The sequence below is a fragment of the Setaria italica genome, chromosome I, assembly GCF_000263155.2.
Source record: "Setaria italica strain Yugu1 chromosome I, Setaria_italica_v2.0, whole genome shotgun sequence".
NCBI lineage: Eukaryota > Viridiplantae > Streptophyta > Magnoliopsida > Poales > Poaceae > Setaria > Setaria italica.
The window spans coordinates 41,200,978-41,220,661 of NC_028450.1; the positions used below are offsets into that span (position 1 = coordinate 41,200,978).

Consider the following 19,684-nt stretch of genomic DNA (forward strand, 5'->3'; position numbering starts at 1 on the left):
TTTTTTGAAGCGATTTCCTTTTTCAGTTACTACAACTGTATCAGCTAACAACAGTGAAAACTGCTTTGTCTTCTCACTGGTCGTTTCTGCCTGGACATTATGCAAACCAAGAGAAATATTAAAAACCATTCCCTGTTTTATCCGACGATAATTCTTGGCATTCAGATTTAAGCCAGATTCTCGGAATTCAAGGCCTATTCCAGTTCCAGCTGACTTTGTTAAATTGGGAAGTAGTTCAGGAGCATCTCTCTCAATCACCTTCACTGCAGCTTGATAAACCGCACTCATCTGATTGCCTGGTTTCGATGCTTCTATAGCAGCTTCATGAGCTTTCAGAAGGGTCTAATATGCTTTACTCTGCGTAGGGATAGCATCTATCAGATATGTCCGGGCAACATTTGAACAATAGCTTGAGTATTTGGACACAAGTGCACAGATGATGACACTTGCTGAATCATAATAGAGATAGTCATTTAGTGGGATGAGGAATGGGAGGGTGGAAATTAGGTGAGAATTTGTTTTAAGTGAAGATGAATACATCTGCATCGTTAATCATAACTTAAGATATAATTTCCCACCTCTAAACCCCCACACCAAACAAAGGATACGAAGTCTCACATAAATTCCCATTCTTAATTCTCTCCAAAAGACAAACAAGGGAATGTGACCAAAAATCATATTCCAAAGAGAATTACCTCCGCTAACTCCCACCAACGCACCCTAAAGAAAATAGGTATCACCTTGTGGTTTGAACTCTAGTCAATTGATATCACCTTGTGGTTTGAACTCTAGTCGAACGCTCATGGTTCCAAATATGCACCAAATGATAAAGTTCCAGTCCATAAATCAACATTTCAACATACATGAAACTATAAAACCAACATTGAATCCCAAAGTAATTGATATTGAAAAGGAACATTGCCCTAATTTTTTAAAAAAAAGGACCATTAAGCAAGCTGAAATTCTCTGCTCCTCAGTCCTCACTGAAACTACACATAGCAGCATTTCTTACTCGCAAGCATCTTTACTGGAACAAGTTGCATTGTGTAATAAGAGGCACTTGGTGATGGTGATGATAAGCACAGGACGGCACAGTCCGTGGGAAGAGCATAAGCAACTGCATGGTCAACTGTGCATCAAGGTCAGCTGCAGTAGTTGAGCCTCTGGCGTAGACAGGGTGGAGCAGATGACCAGCCATAAGGTCAGCATGAACCCATTTCCTGCCAGTGAGCTTGTTGTGCTCGAACCGCACATGGCCTTCCTTCAGGCAGAAGAGAGTGTGATCTTTGCCCATGCTGACATAGTTCCCAGGGTGGAAACGCGTTCCTCTTTGGCGAACAATTATGTTTCCTGGTTCCACTTTCTGGGAAATTAACACAAATGCACGCCATCAGTTAACAGACTAATAGCCTCAGATCAATTCCAATGTACCAAAGTTATTCTGAAAATGAGTATCAATATTATGGCATCTAAAGGCTCCAAATAGTAGCAACTTTGATGCAATTATGGAGTAAAAATTAATAGACGTCATATGTATACAAAAGGGTGTACCTTTGACACCCAAATACTTGGGATTGGAATCACGGCCATTTTTTGTTGATCCAGCAGTCTTCTTGGTGGCCCAGCGTCTAAACACCAAGCTCATTGCTCCAGAAGATTCTGGAATCAGGCATATCTCAGGCAGGTAAAATAATTGTTCAGATTCAGAATAGAAGAAAAGTACAAGTTACACCAACTGCACACATGTTATCACCTGCTGCGCAAGCATACACTGAAGCATTGGAGATCAGCTCTTTGACATTCACTCTCCTGAAAACCGATGAGAAAGCCATTATGCTTGCCACAAATCACCTGCAGTCATCAATTATTCTGTTAAACTAGTCTGTACACTAATATGGCAGTATCAGATAAGAAATCTACATACAGCCAGGCATCGTCAGATTTCAAACTTTGTTAGCTGCAGTCTTTTTGGTGCTTTGGTTTTAGTATTTTATCAAGCGAAGTCTCAGCCTGTAATGTCAAACTAGGTTTCCCACTTAACTATAATAGATTGATCCTTAGTAGTTCTCCTTTTTATTGTTTTTCATTTGCACACTTTTTTTTCCGTCAGAAAAAGTAGATGCAGTAAGCAAGGCATTCAAAACATTAAGCATAGTGAGAAAAAGCAAAGATGATTGCATTCTACCTTCCATTTGGCTAAGAAAGGAACAACAAATTACTGAATCATAAGCTCCTGAATAATAAATTATTCATAATATGTCTGTAAAAGACTGGACTGGTAGTTTTTTTTAAAAAAAATGAGATTACAGTTTCTTTCAATACTGGACCTTGTTAGGATGACCGAGTAGTACAAAGTTATAACATATTTTGAACAAGAGTGGCAGAAAAATAATAAATACTAGTTCATAGTAATTTTGGCATACATCTTAATGAACAATAATACAACATAGAGGTAGATGCAATGTCAGGAACTGCTTGAAGGCTGCAGCCTATAGTGATGCATTTTGTACTGAAAGTTCTCAACTAGTGCTAAATCTGCAAAGGATTTATCCATACAGGACGATAGCTTTTGCTAGGACAGGTCTGCAAGTTTTATTTTGTAAATGTTAAATATTTTCTTATTCTTGATCTTTCGTAGTAAAATGAAATCCAGTTTGTGCAAAAACAAAATATTAATATTAAATACATAAATGAACCATTAGAAGCTTTCGTTTCTTGAAACATTCCATCATGGCTGCATTTCAGTAGCTTCCTTCAGGCATGATTAGTCAATGAAATTGGTTAACATGTTATTGCTTTTCGCTCTTTAATTGCAAGCAATGGTAGTTCCTGAATTGGTTCTAATTTTGAATACTTTTCCTAATATAGCCGCTCAAAATGTCCAAAACTACACATACAGCTCAGGGTCCTTTCATTTATGTATTTAATATTTAGTTTTTGCACAAACTGGATTTCATTTTACTACGAAAGATCAAGAATAAGAATGGTGGTAGAAAACAATGTTTAATGAATGCAATTACGTAACATAATGTTTTGTGGCATTGATGAACTAATAATCATGTCAAATAGAACAGACTCATATGCATCAAAAGCATATTTAAAATTTATTACCCGAATATGTAAGCAATCACCCGGGTCAACATGGAATGAAACTAGTAGCAATCTTTCATAACTTGTCATCTTGGAGACGAAAAGGAGGAGCAAGAACTCCTTCAATCCCCAGAATTACATATATGCAATAGTCATAATCAATATCTCTTTCAGATCAACTGTTTCCATCAAGCAGAAAGGTGGAAACAATTGATGTTCTGCTGTTCAGCCAAACACGGCCACACATGTAAAATACCATTTGCAGTGAGCCTGGAAATCAGTCACTCATTTCTATCAGACTTGCCGTTCATATTGCTAGTATTTCAGTAGTCTTGAATTATAACTACTGTCACTATGGAACCGTTAGATGAGGTTGTTGAATATGGAATGTGTAGAGACATCGAATCCTCTCAGTAATGTCACCTGGAAGGAAGGAAAATAAGCTTTGGTTTAGATGAATTCGGAGCACTTGAGCGCTTATTTCACTTGAAATCCGAGCAAGGAGCAGCTGCAACTGCGAAATTACGTACAGTTATGATGCTGATCTATTCCATTTCCTCTGCAGCAACACTTTCTGAAAAACAGTCAACATTAGCACATAAGAACGAACACATGAATTGGAAATGTGACATCTTGCACGAACTCAGTTCTTAATAGCATACCGATCCGCAGGAGCAGCTCCATGAAATTGTTTATCTATTTGAGCAAGGTATATCTGGAACAAGGTTGACCTATAAGATCCATTACAACATCGAACTACTGTTAAAATGATCACAAAAATAAACTTAAAGGCCATCCCATAAGGTAAGAAGTAAGCTCACCGTGGTGGTATTGCTGCGGCGATAAGAACTGGAGGTAGAAGCCATAATGTGGATGGTTTACTCTGTAATGACTTACTTGCATACTCAATAATATACTTTTCCTGTAAGTTCAAAGCTTTGGATAAAGATATGTTCTTTTGAAATAAGATACTAATGGCTTTGAGAAAACAAAAAATCTAGATATCAATAATTAACAATTCACGCCCTATTGCTAATATATGGCCTGTTACACATTTTTATTTCCTGAGAGATCTCTAAAAGCCATATTAATTATAACTAATAGAACTATAATGCAGACAATTCTAAAGAATTTTTTCTACATTAAACATATCAGAAGGCCCTAGATAGTGTGACAATTTTTTTATCATCTGATTATGACATTAAGTGTTGCAAAGCCAGGGCATATGGTAGTCAAATGAAGATAAAAATAATACGGTATCAAAAGGTAAATATTAGCATATAAATCTTTGGAACTGATTCCAGCACTGTTTTAATACAAAAAACACTTGTAAGTCAAACTAGACCAACGGTAGTATGAAGAGTTAGTAGTTTTCACTTTTCACTATTTTATTTACCATTGTTGAATGTAGAATAAGGACTGACATTAGCAGCTCTCATCAAAGAATGGTTTTGTTTCAGTTTCCCCTCACGTGTTAAAGCACGGTTCCAATAACTGCACTGAACTGATTTAGTCTACTTGTACATCGTACTCATTACAAGCTCTGGGAGAGGAGTGTGTTCAAAGGCCCACCCCAGATTTCAGTCACACAAGCATCCTTGATAGTTGGCACAGACACATTACAGTGGTCATTGTTTAGGTGAACCTTTCTGAACTTATTTCTTAAGTTGTGCAGCTATGTACTGGGTTAAGAGGGGTACAATCCCTACATTTCAAAAAGGCTCTCAGTGAACTTAACGTTTCCAATTTCCAAAATATAAGAATATTTGGCACAACCTAGCAACACGACATAAAATCAAAATAGGAAGAACCTCCAAGTCAAGAAATCTGTCTTGGCATTTGTCCGGAGAAGCTCCCTGAAGCAACTGATGCAGATCAGTGTACTGCTTGGATATAGGAATGAAACAGAAAGTGTGTGACATGAAGCCCTCTATCAATGGATTCCATTGCCTTGAAATCAAACCCAGAAAGCATAGCTCCTACAAAGGCAATGCATACATGTTGATGTGACAATGTATAACGCTTATGTACCAAAAGTGTCTACAATCCAAGGACAGACCATAAATAGTTACCATGGTTTCGGCAAGACCATTTTGACAAGATTCTTCAATACTTTTTAAGGGCTCAAACACTTTCATCCACTGCTCTTTGGGAGCTTTAAAAATCAAACTAGCTCCAGACAAAATCCGAATGGTTCTCTCATCAAGCAGATATGACAAGCACTTTGCTCTCCATTGCTTCCACATGAGAAACTCGTCAATCATTTGCGGCGTTCTGCATAATGATAATTTTGAATGAGTTCGAACAGTGGCATGCTCTGATGTAAAATAAAGGCACAGAACTGTAGATTAACAAGACAAGCAATATATAGTACGTGAATGTTTACTTCAGAATTGCTGGGGTGCATGTCTTATTACTAGCATCATCAAAGACGTTCTTTTGCACACTGTTCAGAAGTGTTCCCAGTCCTCTCTCAGCCAAACAAGAACATGATGCCGAATTCAGCCCTTCCAAAAATTCTCTAACTAGAATCCGTGAATGGCCCATGAATTCTGCATACCATTCGTCAGAACTAGCGGGAAGTCTGATGTCACAAGCATTCCTAGTCTGCGTAAATGAAGAATTCATAACCAATATTGACTCAGCATATTCTTGGCATGCATTGGGCACACCACTAGCACAAATGCCGTCAATATCCATCTCAACAACTGCTTCAAGAAGAGCACCAAAATTTTGCACACTCATTGCTTTTGCTTTCAGAAAATGTCGTATAACCAATACCCTTGCCTTGGAAAGGGTTTCCGACCGCATACCAGCAAGACCCTGCACATAGAAAAGAGCATCACTACAAGCAAAACCCCCTGAATCAACACATATACCATACAGTTTTGGAGAAGCACCTTCGGGAACTCTGGGCTTGAAGTGAGCTGAACGAGTGCTGCATCGAGTTCTCCTGCAGAATCCTCGTAATGTCCCGATTCACGCAGGTCCTTGAAAACCTGAACACAGTGTATGCCCAATTGAGCAACTCGGGAGAAATATCTCGGACGCACTGATTGTGCCTACTTCAAATTACATTCATCGCACAAATACTGGAAATGCATAGCACAGCATAGGTAAGCGGCACAGCGAAATGCAGGAATCTGAACTCCAAAGTACGCGAGCCACCTCTGGACGGGAAGACCTTATGGCGTCGAAGGGCACGAGCCGAAACTAGCGCACAGAGAAGTTACGACTTAAGAGAGGGATCGCCTCTGTCCACTTACCTCCTCGAAGAAGAACGCCCACCGGAAGGCCTTCTTAACCTCATCGGAGCTCCAAGTGGCGGCGGCGCCGGATGAGGTGCGACCGCCGGCGAGGACGAGGACGTCCACGAAACCCCGCACCAGGCCGAGCACCTCCTCCATGGCCACCGCCGCGTGCGCCCACCCCATTTTTCTAGCGGCCTAGCCCCTTCCTCACAATCCTCACTTCCGCAGCCCTGGGCCGCTAGAGCTCGAGAGCGGGGGGACCTCGGAGGCAGCGCAGAGGGGCCGGCCGGAGCTTGAGCGCCGACGGAGGGAGCTACGAGCGGGGCTGGTGGGCTGCGGAGGGATGTGTGGCCGGCGTTGGGGCAAGGAGGCGTGGTCGGGGAGGGAGGCGAGATCGGCGTCGGGAGCAATGGAGGTGCGGCCGGCGGGCAGGAAAGGGAGGCGCGAGCATGGGAGGAGTCGAGGAGAGAAGCACGGGTGGGGAGGGAGGCGCGGGTGCGAGAAAAAATAGCCCCTTCCTCACAATCCTCACTTCCGCAGGGACCAATGAGCAACGAATCCTTCACCTTTCACTTTGCGTTCAGGACCCAATACTTATGCATTTTCCTTTTTGTACACGAACGCGCATGTTTTGGACCTTTCGGTTAGCACAATATACTAGCTTGTCAAGCTTGGGGACCTAAAAATGCGATTGGAAGTAATAAGGGGGTAAACGAATAAAAGTAGCAAAACCCTAAGACTCGGCACCGTATAAACGAGCCCCACCCCTTCGCCGCCGCCACTCAGCGCCGCTCGCGTTTGCTCCTCTCTGCTTCCAAGATGTCGAAGCGAGGTAAATTTCCTGCTGATTTCCGTTTCGATCTTGTGCTATATTCTCCGCTGTTTGTGCTGGTGTAGTTTCGTATGCTGGTTAGATGTTTCGATTCGATGGTTTGCAATTCTTATGCGTGAGGAGTAGATCGTCTGGTGGCAGCAGATTGGTTGTGGATTAGTTTTCTCTTACAAATTCTTGATGTTCATGCGATGATCATGTGTCAGATGCTTGGATCTGATATTCTTATGTTGGACGTTGTGCTTTATATCATAGATGCACTCCGAGATTGATTTAGGGTTATTAAATCGGTGCTTTATATCACTTCCTTTCTTATTGTTAGATCCACTCCGAGATTGGAAAATGGGAGTGTTTGTTTCTATGTTTTGATGATGCTGTTTAGAGGACTGGTGGAAGCATTGTTTAGCTTAAACCTGTATAGTTGTTGAATGTTTAGCTGATATTAATCCTTCTATGAGAATTGAGAAATTTAAGAGCACCGAACTGTATCGGTAGATGTGTTTTAGTTTTAATGTTTACTCTGCCATAGCTATAAGTATATAAGAGATTTCACATAGTGTTTTCCCGTTTCCTGTCCAAAGAGTTATTCTCTTCTTGATCTTACCATGTGATGAGTTGTTATGTGTCACATTTCTTAGTCTAGTGTGTGTACATTTCATCAATTCCTCAGGTTGCTCTTATGACTTGCTAATCAGATGAAAGCTTGATCTCAACAAACTATGAGCACAGTGGTACCCATGAACTGTGCTTTATATGTCACTTCGTTTAATATAAATCTTAGAAACTTAGTTTACACCAGATGTATTGGAGTGCTGTTGTCTAAATGTGTGCATGTTGGTGCTCTTTTGAACGGCAGGACGTGGAGGTACTGCCGGTAACAAGTTCCGGATGTCACTGGGTCTACCAGTGGCAGCCACTGTGAACTGTGCCGATAACACTGGAGCCAAGAACCTGTACATCATTTCGGTGAAGGGAATCAAAGGGCGCCTTAACAGGCTTCCCTCTGCCTGTGTTGGTGACATGGTTATGGCAACTGTGAAGAAGGGAAAGCCTGACCTCAGGAAGAAGGTGATGCCAGCTGTCATTGTGAGGCAGCGCAAGCCATGGCGCCGAAAGGATGGTGTCTACATGTACTTTGAAGGTACATCTCTTATCATGTCAGGATAGATTGACTTTGCAATGATTTAATCGTTTGAGCTACTGCATGCTTGTAAAATTTGTGACTTCATTTGATTTTGGTTCTTTAGAATGTGCTGTCTTGTATACTGAGCTAGTGTTCTACTTTGCAATCATTTCATATTGATCAACACACTATCTTTGTTGTCTGCAATACATAATTCTGAGAAGTTATTATATGAAGATTGAAATTCTCCGGAAACAATCTCAGTGCACTATATTGATAACTGGTAGTGTTGCTTCGTGACATAAAGAGTGACCTTCCAATCTGGTCATTTGTCAGGAGGAAGCATAGATGTGCACTGGCCTAAACAGCATTGTGCATTCTTCTGGTGTGCAGTGTTACTTGTCTCCTGGCACATGCTGAAGTATTAGCAGCACAATATCCAGCACTATGCATTTGTTCAGATAGTATATTTCCAGTAATTATACCTTTCTGCTGGGAGATAGTCCATTGTAGATTTGAGATCAGGTTTGGATTGATAGGTACCAGCTATGCCTTGATAACTCGATTTGGTGTAATGTACTGTCGCTATGAGTTATGTTCTGAGATGATATGTTTTTGCTTTCTTTTGTGTTATGGACCTCTGTGGTTCAGCAACTTTTTATATTTTATTACATGCTGCTGTTTGTCTTTACTTTTAAAGATCACACTGACTTGTAGCGCTCATGCACTAATGTTCTGTTTATGTGATGTTTCAGACAATGCTGGAGTGATCGTGAACCCAAAGGGAGAGATGAAAGGTATAACCTTGAAAGTTCTGGTGGTTCTATATGCATGACCAACCTGGAGTAGGAATAGTTGAAAGGGCAGAATATTAGGAAGCTATTGTCGATTAACGTTGTGCTAATTCATGCTTGCTACGTGAACAGTTTGAATGATATGTATTTGCATCGTGCAGGTTCTGCCATCACTGGACCTATCGGAAAGGAGTGCGCTGATCTGTGGCCCAGGATTGCTAGTGCGGCAAATGCGATCGTCTAATGGAAGCAGCTAGTTGAAGTTTATCAGTAGCATTTCCTCATTTAAGAGAGTTCCTAGCTAGATGAGCTTTTGATGGCCCCAAGGATGTTTCGTGGATTGTGTTTGTGTTGCCGGATCGTTTTCTCTGTTAACTTTGAAGGCAATTCTCTCGGTATCGATAAGAACCTGTTGCTTAGCCTGACATCTGGCAGAGTTTAATCGTTTGCAAGTTCTGATATGGCGTGCGTCCTCGTTACAAGTGGCTTGCGCGCATGGTCGCACAATTTTGCAACGATGCGATATGGCACATAATAGACACGTCAACATGTCACGTGCAGATAATCTCGTTAAGAGATGGATCGCACATGCACGTGGCAGCTAATGGCGGATACATGTCGTAACCGGAGTACGTAGGTGCCTAAAGTAGAAGTGCTTCTACCGAATAACAGTAAACTTAAGTTAGCGGTGATGGAGATGAATGACGGTCTTAGCAGTCTTCTTTACCAGTACACTCAGGGAGAGCTTTCAAAAAGCGTTACTAAGTGCGTTCTCGCCTCGGCGTGCTAAATCTTAAAAATCCAAAACGATAAGTACGTGTTTTTTTTGATAAAGCCATTTGGCGCCCTTTATTGATATTGAATAATAGTTACATCGTTCGCCAAAACTCCTAGAATGAAACTAGGGGGTTCATCGACCCAATTACAAGATAATTTGCTTTTCATTGCTTCTCTAGCTAACTCATGTGCTGCACAATTCGCCTCCCGGTTACAATGATCGATGCAAATAGAAACAAAATCTTGCCATAGTATGAAACATTCATCATAAATCGGAGCACTAGCTGTCGCTGAGATGCCGTCTTGTTTCATCGTCTCAACTACCTCCACACAGTCTGACTGAATCATAATTCGATTGCATCCCAACAATTGCGCCAACACCAGGCCTTCCTTAAGAGCTGTCACCTCTGCCATAGCAGCATCTACAATATTTTCAAAGTAACAGACCCTGGCTCCCGTAAAATTTCCCGTTGAATCTCTGATGATTGCGCCTGTGCTGCCTGTGCTCGATTCAGCTTTGTAACTTGCAATCTAACAGTTGATGGCCCAAGAGGCTAAAACTAACAAATTCTTGGATCAGCTGATGCCGGGAATCAGCTTAATGATCTCGGAAGTCGGAACATGTCATCCAGTTAAGTTAGAGTTAGACGAGACAGGTTCAGAAAGGCCAGCAGGGCAGCACAGCTCCATCCCCACGCCAGCGTCATCGGCCAGGAACCCGCTCCACACCGCGGCGGACGCGGACGCCGGTGATGAGGAAGCCAGGGCTGCTGGTGCTTTGGTACTGAATTTTCAATTGCAACCAATTGTTGTACATCGTAGCATACTGCTGAGCAGCGGCATGCTTCTGATGATGATCATGGTGGTGCCGTCGTCGTCTTCTCTGTTCTTGAGCCATGGAGCGTGACCAGCAGAGCTCGAGCCGCCGAAACAGCACGCGTGCGTCGGAGGTCTGGTCAAGAGCTAAACATTTGGCTCTGGATTTTGCAATTCTGGGAAATGCTGGGGTTGTAGCACGCCAAGTAGGGCTTCATGCATGCGACGATTGATGTCGGCCGCCGCGACCGAGAGCAAGGATACGTAGCCGAGCAGCAGCGGCGGGAACGCGGCGGCGCCATCGCATCGTCGGGATCGAAGTTGTGCACGAACACGTGGTACAGGATGGCGTCGGCGAGGCCGCATCGGCGCCATGCATGGCGCGATCATCGTTGCTCGTGTTGGAGGCACGGGGAGGCCACCCATGGACGTCGGCGGCCACCGGGAGCAAGTATGCGGTGGGAACGCGGCGGCGCTCTGGCGAGCCGAGGCGCGAACCCAGGTCGGGGGTGGACGGTATTTCATTTACCGTCCACCCCTTGGGTACCTACATGCCGTTCGATCGGATACGTGCGGTCCAGATTCGGCAGAGTCGAAGTCTGACTTGGTCGTTGTGGGTCTCCGGAGTCGGATGGCGGAGCTCGGCGGCGACCGCGCTGCTGGAGGACGCCGGCAGTGCTGCTTTCTTCAACAGCCGCGGGGAGAAGGGACGGCGTCGAGCGTCAGCGACACCCGTCGACTGTAGACGCAACCTGCAAGGTCCGCCGCGTCCGGGGCCGCCGGCCGTGACCCGCTCACGGCCATAGCTACCACCCCGAAGTTGCTGTTGCTCCGGCGTCAGGGAAACCCCACCTCTGCTTCATGCGGCACGGCGGCGTCTCGCTCGCCCCGAGCGCCGCCACGCACACACCGGTTGATCCCGCGTCCTTTTTTACTTCTTCACGGCGGCGTCGCGGCTTTCATTGACCGGCCGGTGGCCATGCGGCTTCAGCGGCTAGCCCCGCTCCTGCTGCAAGTATCTCCAAGTTGCATTGGCAACGGTGAGCAACAGCACCGCGTCAGATTTCTCAGCAAATTGACTTCACCTGCCATGAATGGTCCGTCGACTTCGCTTCTGAACCTTCTGCAGGAGCGCCTTTCGTCTCTTCTAGCTGCAGAACGGAGCCTGAACCTGAACATTTTGTGCAGGCTGGGTCTTTGGGAGAACACGGCGGCCGTTGATTCAATCTGAACTGAACCAGGAGATGGGGATGCAGCGCGCCAACAAGAGAGTCATCCCTTCGTCGCACCTCGCAGTTCATCAGCGGTGGTCGTGAGTCGTGAACTCTGAACAAACTGAAGAAAATATGTTTGGCTCGCTTTTAGCATCGTGGTTAGTGAGTACATGTTCAGAGTTCAGGACTAGAGCCAGAAACTGGGCAAACCAAGATCAAAATATCAAATAGTCCCCATAATGCCTCAACTTTTGGTGAGACAAATTGTCTTAACAAAAAAAGAATAGCGGAGAACACGAATCTGCTAACTGATCATCAATCTTCATGCACCAGGCGGACTGATGTCGGTGTACCAACTCATGTTGGACAAATTTAACTATTTTTTCCTCTTCAGCTGAGTTGTATTACCATTCAGATTTGAGTTGTATTACCATCCAGATTGTAAGCTTTTTTCGTCTTTTGCTTTCGAATACAACATGGGACGAAGAACATCTCCTGAGTGCAACACATCAATATTACAACTTGTTTGTTCTGCTGTTCTAATGCCCCTGTGGTGCACTTTGGTTCTGTCTTACCTGCTATATGCTTCATGCTTCCTTCAGTGAATGTCAACTTCCTGTTGCAATTACCATTTTATTTTGTACTCATGAAGAATCTAGCACTTCTGCACTTGATGGTTCAGGAGGCTAAAGCTATCAAATCATCCGATACTACATTTTTTGGATCATCTGATGCCATTGCCAGGAATCAGCTAAATGATCTCTGAACATGTCGTCATCAGTCAGGCTGGAGGAGCCAGGTTCGGAGAGGCCAGCAGGGCCATCGTCATAGGCCAGGAACTCACTCCACGGCCACTGCTGACCGCCAAGGCCCTCTCTCGCCGCCGCTGCGCGGACCGACGACGACGGCCACACTTTGTCGGGCATGATCATCGGGTCGTTGCCGACTTGCCGCTGCTGGTGCTTGGGCTAACGCCGCCGTTCGCGCCGTCACTGCCGGGGACGTGGTGGCGCTCAACACCGCCCCCTACGCGGACGCCGGTGATGAGGAAGCGCCGGCGGTGTGAACGGCGACGTCGCATGGCCAGCACAGCAGGGCGCGGTCCTCGCAGTCACCGCTCCAACTGATCGAATGCGTTTGGCCTTTTAGCTGGGACGATTGCTGTCCTGGAAGCAGAGAGCCTCGCTGTGGCCGAAGGCGGTGCAGCACCATCCATTCCGGCCGCCGGGAGCAAGGATACGGAGCCGAATAGTTGCGGCGGGAACGCGGCGGCGCCGAGGCACGAATCCGAGGCCGTGGCGCCGCGCTCGTGGAGGTCCACCCCCTTGGGCCCTGGAAGCCGTTCGATCACACATGTACGGCCCGATCGGACACGTTCGCTGTCTGACTTGATCGTTAGATCTCGGGAGCTGGGTGGGGGTCGGGTGCGTCGCGCGAGGACGGCGATCGGCGGATCTCGACGGCAGCCACGCTGCTCGGCGACGCCGGCAGTTCCGCCGCCGCGTTCTTGTTCGACGAAACAGAACACTACACCAGAGTCCAAATTTATGACGTTAATAATACAAGCATGCCTCTTTGTCGATCCTAGTGAAAAGCCTATTCTGGGAAACTTCTTGGAAGCAAAGCAAGTCCCAAAATAGTTCAGAACACCGACTCGATGACAGTGCCGTTGGCAGACACGTGGCATCTCGACCTATGCTTGACCATTCGGAGTTTCGCTCTGCCGCCGTTGCCATTGCCATTACAGCCGTCGCAATTGTTGCTTGCATCGCCACTGCCAGTCCTGTTGCGCTCATAGACACGCGGCACCACCTCCACGCCGGTCAAGACACCAAAAGCCCGGTCAATGAACTCATCGCCATAGTATCCAGCGGTGGTTGTGGTATGGAAGAACCTCGCGACGCAGAACCTGCCGGACCCGAGGTTGACAAGCTGAGGCTCCTGCAGCAGCTTCCAGTCCTCTGGCGGGTCGAACTCCTCCTTCCAGGTGCCTACTCGCCGTGGCCGGGAGTCCAGGTCGGAGAGGTCGGCGTCGGAGAGCTGGTGCTTGGCGGAGAGGCCAAACCAGAGACCGAGCTCCGGCACGTACTCGACCCTGCCGTACAACGGCAGCATCCACCTGCCGACGGCGCTCAACTTGCGGGTCCCCGTGTCCATGCAGTAGGTGCCAGCGCCCTCCGCCGATACCAGGATCTGGGCGCCGCCGCCGGCCACCGCGTAGGAGGTGATCTGGGGGTGGAGCTTCCTGCACGCGGGGTCGCGGACGAAAGGCGGCGGCGGCAGCGGCTGGCAAGCCCAGGACTTGAAGGACGTCGGCTTGCGTTGGCCGTAGACGTACGCCTCGAACTGGTCGCTCGGCGTGTCGCCGTCGTCGGTGTAGCTCAGCTCCATGCTGGAAGAGGAAGGTGGCGTGTGTCGGCGTCGAAGAGGAAGGTGCGCCCGGACTGGTCCGCGCAGAGCACCTTGCGGTCCGCGAGCGGGAAGCAGTGGAGCCTCCATTGGTCGTCCTCAGCTGAGGCTCGGAACGTGATGGCCGGGCGGGGAAGCCGAATCCTCTCCATCTTTGGCACCTCGCCGCCGGCCGATCCAAGCCCGTTTGGTGGTGGCGGCGGCGGCGGTCCTTGGTTGAAGAACTGATGGCGCGTTAGGTCGATGCGGTGCAGCGTCCTGACGCCAGCGATGCGGCTGTCTACTATCAGACTGAGATACCGCCGCGGGAGGACCATCGACGATTTGATTCGACCGTCCCTGAACTTCAAAGTCATCGGGAAAAAAAATAGGGAAGATTCATTACGAAGGAGAGCAAAAGGAGGATTAAGGAGGAGGATACTGGCTTAGCACTAAACAGTGGAGGACGGACACGAAGAAAAGAAGCAAGAGAGGGATGGCGGCGGAAGGGCGTGGAAGATGGGCCGTGGGCGTACGTCGGGCCGTGAGTGAGCCTGGGCCAAAACAGGTAAAACAATAAGTTTCATGGGGGTACAGTTTGGACTGGATTTGTAAATAGAACTGTAAAGATTCGGGTCCGGCCCATCCAAGCTTCTCCTGATTGCCTGAACAACTCTCAGACTTCTGTGTCACAGTGTGTCTGTGTGAGCGAGCGAGCGAGCGAGAGAGAGAGAGGACGAGGAGAGCCCACAGCCCTCTTCCATCTCTCCGGTGGCGAAGCCATCAGCCATGTGGGCCACGCCATCTCCGCCGCTTCCCCTCCGACTCCGGCGCCCACCAGGTCCGCCGCCTCGTCCCGGTCCCTTTCTCACCCGCCACCGCAGACGGCTCAACCGCATCTCGGCCTCACAGGACCCCCTCAGCACCCTCTCCCGCCTGCTGTGGGGGCGCGCGCTGCCCCCGGCGCAGCTCGTCCTCGCGGTCCGCCACGGCTGGACCGCCGCGTGGCAGGTCCTCATGCGGCAGCTCGCGCCCTCGGACCCGGCGACCGGCGCCTTCACCCGCACGCCGTCCCGCTTCCCCGCCGTGGTGGGGACGCCCAGCTCCCGGCTTCACCTCTACGTGGGCCTCCCCTGCCCCTGGGCCCACCGCACCCTCGTCGTCCGCGCGCTCCTCGGCCTCGAGGCCCGCCTCCCGGTCTCCGTCGCCGTCCCTGGCGACGACGGCGCGTGGTCCTTCACGCCGGACAGCCCCGACGGGCTCTACGGGAAGCGCAGGCTCCGGGAGGTGTACGCCGTGCGGAGCGGCGGGTTCGAGGGCCGGGCGTCGGTGCCGCTGCTCTGGGACGCCGAGCGCCGTGAGGTGGTCTGCAACGAGAGCATCGAGATCATCAAGTACCTCTGCGGCCTCGCGGACGCCGACGGCGGCGGCGGCGGCGGCGGCGGCCTCGACCTTTGGCCGTCGGAGCTGCGCCAGGACATCGACCGCTGGTACGGCGTCATCTACCCCAGCGTCAACAACGGCGTCTACAGGTACAGCAAAAACTGGATTTCTCTGCAGCATTGCCCTGATCAAGCTATCAATTTCAGCAACTGAATTCTCTGATCCTAACTGCCAATGGATTTCAACGACGCAGGTGCGGCTTTGCGCAGAGCCAGGAGGCGTACGACGCCGCGGCGAGCGAGCTGTTCGGCGCGCTGGACAGGCTGGAGGCCCACCTCGCCAGCTCCCGCTACCTGTGCGGGGACAGGCTCACCCTCGCCGACGTGTGCCTGTTCACGACGCTGATCCGGTTCGACCTCGTCTACAACACGCTGTTCCGGTGCACCAGGCGGAAGCTGGCCGAGTACCCCAGCCTCCACGCCTACACGCGCGACATCTACCAGATGCCCAGGGTCGCCGACACGTGCGACATGGAGGCTATCATGGCAGGATACTTCAAGACCCTCTTCCCCCTCAACCCCGGCGGGATCCAGCCCCTCCGGCCGGCGAGCTGCGACGGCGAGTCGCTCTTGAGGCCGCACGGCAGGGAGGCCTTGCCCTCTGCTGCTGGCACGCCGCTTGAAGCAGCTGCTGTTTCTTAACTCAGGCTATGCTATGAACAATGCTTCTGAAGAACATCAGAAAAGAGTCTGTTTTACACATGCGGACATGCCATAGTTGCCTGTTGTACCATACAATGGTGCTTCACAGGATCAGATAGCATCAGTATATCTGCAATTTGTAGATAATTACTTGGACCATGTGAGTTTGCTGGCTAATATGTTTTTAAGATCTCATCGTGTTTTCTCAAGATAGAATTGGTCCTGCTCAGTTCCCCAACTGTGAATTTCCATACTTCTTACAGTTACAAATCCCTGGTGTCAATGGCACACCTCTGTGAACATGTAATTTTGTAAAGCAATTCGTGAGTAAGGTGTGTAAAAAGCTGACTCTTGTAGATTAAAGGCACGTGTTCTGCCAAATATAAGTAAATGCTCGTTTACAAGGTGAGTTGGTTGTACTATTCCCCTAAGGATGTATCATAATTGTGTGCAAATAACACATATTTGATTTCTAGGCCTACAAGATAGCATATACACAACAATGATTGGTTTTAGAACACAGATGCCACCGGGTATAAGTAAAATTGAGCATCATATTGTTGTGAATGAAAATGCCATGTATATGTAGCACTTTTGCTTCTGTATAATTTCTACTCAAGCCAAACTAACAAAGATACCAACTCTCTGAAAATTCCACAAAGTCACATTTGATGTAAGTGGTCAACCACTTTGATCAAAGTCACATTTGATTGGAGCTCTTTTATTTTCTATTTCATGAAATTTCCACGACTGATCCGCGTGAACAATCCAGATGTTATCTGGAGGTAGCGTCCACAGCCCATACATGTTGGTTAAGGAGAAGACATTTAACTGCACAATAGTAAAAGCTGCATCAAACCCATGTCCCATTGCTGATTCATTGCACGAGTAACCTAAATGCATGATATATGTTACAATGTTAAAAAATAACTGCGTATCAAATTACCTCCAAACACTGATATTTCACAATCTTGTGTCACCTCCTTCAGCTTCCATAAACAGACTATGTTCTCTAATGTATTCAATCACTTCATCACAAGTAAGATATTTTATCGATAGGCATCTTTTTATGCAGTCCCTGAAATTTAGCCATAAATGGACACGTCTCAATGTTCCATAAACTGTTGTGCACATTAAGAGCATAAAATTTTCAACAAACAAATCTGTAAGATCGATACCTTACTCTGGATGAACTGATCTGATTTGGCACAATCTCATCGACCGAAATGATGTTATCCTGAAAAGGAGTTCAGAAATGATCATACACAAGCAACATCAGTAAAGAAATTTACTCTGACTCCATATTAAAATCCTCAGACTACACGTTTGTACCCTGCACTCTTGCAGTATATCACTGCCGGCTATCAATTTGCCAACATCTTTTCCTTCTCTGCGTATACATATTACACCGAAGTTCTTGCATATGGTTCTGACCTGGAAACAAAACTAGGTGTCATCAAAGCAAGTTGATCCACAAGGAAAACCAAAGTGCAACTAAAAATGACACCATAAGTTTGCAAAAGAGGTGCAAAATGTTTTTTAATAGCTAGCAAAGTTCAATATTTCTACCTGATCTGGGATCCAAACTCCTGGAGTGCTGAATGACTCAAGCAAGTCAGAACCACATAAAAGCATTACCTTCAGGCTGCCTGAAAGAAAATTCTTTGTCAGTAGATATTGAATGTAACAGTAAGGGGAAAACAAGGTCACGAGGTGCTATGTTGGAGAAAAGAATTCTCCCTATATATATACCTTGATCAGCTAAGCCATCCTTGCACAAAGAGTTTCGAATTCTCGAAAGGACAGTCAAAGTGCGCTGATAACCTTTCTGCATTGCCTATTAAGGACAAAGCATTGGCATGTATGAGTTGTTGCTGTACCCAAATTACAAATATCTGTATTATAATGGCAAAAACCAAAGGAACTTATGAGTGAGAGCATATAAGATCGAGTTACCTCCCATGGATCAACCATCACGAAAGATGAGCTTTTGCATGCAAGTTCACAAAAGCGAATCCGGTGAGCAGCCGGTAAGAGGTCCTAAACAACTTCAAATCTGAACTTAGTGAAAAGAGCAGCAATGATACAGTTTCATATGTTATTTATTTATTTGCAAAGCCACAATATATACCTTCTTCTTATACGCATCATTCACCGGAGACATGTAGCCACCCAACACACAATACCCTCGCTGCTGAAGCTCATCCTTTGCCAGCTCTACAGGAAACAGGGAGGACAAAAAGCTTCACTGCTCGATCCCAATTCCCAATCACAAACTGAAGGGGCAAAAGCACCGGATAGGCAGCAGAAATTCAAACTTTGAAGCTTACCAAACATGCGCAGGTGCATGTAGGTGGGAGGATTGAAGCTCCCGGTGGCCACGAGCACGACGCCACCTCGGGTTCCTCCGTCCCTGCCGCATCAGAGAATCCGGGAATCAGATGACAGATGAGTCCATCCACCACGCGATCGAAACAAACAAAGGCCAGATTTTTGCTACCTGCTTGGTTCAATGGATAGCTTCTCCGTCGGGAGAGGCACGTCCACTCCCACCTCCTCCATCGCCGGAGAGAGGGTAGTAGGCGGCGCTCGCCGTGCCCCGTGCGGTGCTCCGGTGGGAGGAGAATCTTGTCGGCTCTGGCCCTATTCTCTTTCTTTTCTTTTTCTGGCTTACCTGGGTAGCAGGCTAGAATACAATGTAGCCGGGTGTCTCGCAAATGCTGATTATTTTGAATAACCTGAATACCTCTAAGATTGATAATAGCTTTTTTTAATACGAGAAAAGATAACAATTCTAATGTATTTTGAATTTGTTAAATAGAAATTGCATTACAATAATATGAAATTCATACGATAGCTCGATCTATTATGGAAACATTAGTGATGCGTAGAATAATGGATTATTGTACCGTTAAACATAAATCTTCAATTTTGTATACTGCCCAGGAAACTAGTACTATCCATTTGATTTTACCAAGAGCAGTAATTAACCAAGAACTACTGCTATGCATCTATCGAAGCAATTAAACTTGTTGCGAGCCTGTGCCTATTTGTTTGAACTAGTACTGCATCTGTCCAGACCAAGCTACAGATAGCAGCAATTACAGGGAAGAGGGAGCTCGATTGCAGGGCGGACCGGAGCAGCCCTGCAGGGGCCGGAGACAGCAGGGCGCAGATCTTGGCGGCCCAGCGGAGGGCAGGGAGGCGGCGGCGGGCGTGGATGGAGGCGGCGGCGGGCGTGGATGCCAGGAGGTGTCGGTGGAAAGGGGCTCTTACTTGTGTTATTGTGGGCTTTCATGGGCCGCGGCCTGTTAG

General features: G+C 47.2%; 4 protein-coding genes across 13 annotated transcripts; 2 read left to right on the forward strand and 2 right to left on the reverse strand.

The window, feature by feature from the left end:
* Positions 1–789: 789 nt before the first annotated feature.
* LOC101763564 lies at positions 790–6,851 on the reverse strand. 3 transcript variants are annotated; one of them, XM_004954288.3, is made up of 12 exons: positions 6,357–6,851; positions 5,991–6,089; positions 5,477–5,913; positions 5,163–5,364; positions 4,902–5,069; positions 3,912–4,012; positions 3,753–3,805; positions 3,621–3,664; positions 3,112–3,513; positions 1,754–1,851; positions 1,552–1,659; positions 790–1,363 (listed from the first exon to the last, which is right to left on the reverse strand). In XM_004954288.3, the coding sequence occupies exons 1-7, from the start codon at positions 6,522–6,524 to the stop codon at positions 3,787–3,789; spliced, it is 1,194 nt and encodes a 397-aa protein (XP_004954345.1). In that variant the 5' UTR covers positions 6,525–6,851; the 3' UTR covers positions 790–1,363; positions 1,552–1,659; positions 1,754–1,851; positions 3,112–3,513; positions 3,621–3,664; positions 3,753–3,786. The 3 variants fall into 3 exon arrangements, with proteins under 3 accessions (XP_004954345.1, XP_004954343.1, XP_022682901.1); XM_004954286.3 differs by having other exon boundaries at positions 3,753–3,821; XM_022827166.1 differs by having other exon boundaries at positions 3,112–3,360; positions 3,514–3,664; positions 3,753–3,821.
* A 196-nt stretch (positions 6,852–7,047) lies between these two features.
* Positions 7,048–9,551, forward strand: LOC101764509 (60S ribosomal protein L23). Its single transcript, XM_004954289.3, has 4 exons — positions 7,048–7,173; positions 8,030–8,314; positions 9,052–9,093; positions 9,252–9,551. The coding sequence occupies exons 1-4, from the start codon at positions 7,161–7,163 to the stop codon at positions 9,332–9,334; spliced, it is 423 nt and encodes a 140-aa protein (XP_004954346.1). The 5' UTR covers positions 7,048–7,160; the 3' UTR covers positions 9,335–9,551.
* Positions 9,552–14,964: 5,413 nt separating this feature from the next.
* Positions 14,965–16,671, forward strand: LOC101766143 (glutathionyl-hydroquinone reductase YqjG). The gene is made up of 2 exons (XM_004954293.3): positions 14,965–15,817; positions 15,922–16,671. The coding sequence occupies exons 1-2, from the start codon at positions 15,075–15,077 to the stop codon at positions 16,367–16,369; spliced, it is 1,191 nt and encodes a 396-aa protein (XP_004954350.1). The 5' UTR covers positions 14,965–15,074; the 3' UTR covers positions 16,370–16,671.
* LOC101765724 (nicotinamide/nicotinic acid mononucleotide adenylyltransferase) lies at positions 16,529–19,609 on the reverse strand. 8 transcript variants are annotated; one of them, XM_022825568.1, is made up of 11 exons: positions 19,475–19,609; positions 18,870–19,055; positions 18,700–18,782; positions 18,501–18,586; positions 18,326–18,409; positions 18,122–18,206; positions 17,939–18,018; positions 17,702–17,803; positions 17,548–17,606; positions 17,316–17,447; positions 16,906–17,200 (listed from the first exon to the last, which is right to left on the reverse strand). In XM_022825568.1, the coding sequence occupies exons 2-10, from the start codon at positions 18,929–18,931 to the stop codon at positions 17,333–17,335; spliced, it is 756 nt and encodes a 251-aa protein (XP_022681303.1). In that variant the 5' UTR covers positions 18,932–19,055; positions 19,475–19,609; the 3' UTR covers positions 16,906–17,200; positions 17,316–17,332. The 8 variants fall into 8 exon arrangements, with proteins under 8 accessions (XP_022681341.1, XP_022681303.1, XP_004954349.1 ...); XM_004954292.4 differs by having other exon boundaries at positions 18,870–19,043; positions 19,475–19,603; XM_022825507.1 differs by having other exon boundaries at positions 18,870–19,117; positions 19,475–19,603.
* Positions 19,610–19,684: the final 75 nt, after the last annotated feature.

Excerpts from the sequence above, each read along its gene's own strand:
- LOC101765724 (XM_022825606.1), bottom strand. The coding sequence starts at position 18,931 with ATGGAGGAGGTGGGAGTGGACGTGCCTCTCCCGACGGAGAAGCTATCC. Across the intron at positions 18,587-18,699 it reads CATGCACCTGCGCATGTTTG|AGCTGGCAAAGGATGAGCTT; the intron begins GTAAGCTTCAAA and ends TGTTTCCTGTAG. Across the intron at positions 18,410-18,500 it reads ATGATGCGTATAAGAAGAAG|GACCTCTTACCGGCTGCTCA; the intron begins GTATATATTGTG and ends GAAGTTGTTTAG.
- LOC101766143 (XM_004954293.3), top strand. The coding sequence starts at position 15,075 with ATGTGGGCCACGCCATCTCCGCCGCTTCCCCTCCGACTCCGGCGCCCA. Across the intron at positions 15,818-15,921 it reads GTCAACAACGGCGTCTACAG|GTGCGGCTTTGCGCAGAGCC; the intron begins GTACAGCAAAAA and ends TCAACGACGCAG.
- LOC101764509 (XM_004954289.3), top strand. Across the intron at positions 8,315-9,051 it reads TGTCTACATGTACTTTGAAG|ACAATGCTGGAGTGATCGTG; the intron begins GTACATCTCTTA and ends GTGATGTTTCAG. Across the intron at positions 9,094-9,251 it reads CCCAAAGGGAGAGATGAAAG|GTTCTGCCATCACTGGACCT; the intron begins GTATAACCTTGA and ends TGCATCGTGCAG.
- LOC101763564 (XM_004954286.3), bottom strand. The coding sequence starts at position 6,524 with ATGGGGTGGGCGCACGCGGCGGTGGCCATGGAGGAGGTGCTCGGCCTG. Across the intron at positions 5,365-5,476 it reads TGCACCCCAGCAATTCTGAA|AACGCCGCAAATGATTGACG; the intron begins GTAAACATTCAC and ends ATCATTATGCAG. Across the intron at positions 3,665-3,752 it reads GGAGCTGCTCCTGCGGATCG|AAAGTGTTGCTGCAGAGGAA; the intron begins GTATGCTATTAA and ends ACTGTTTTTCAG.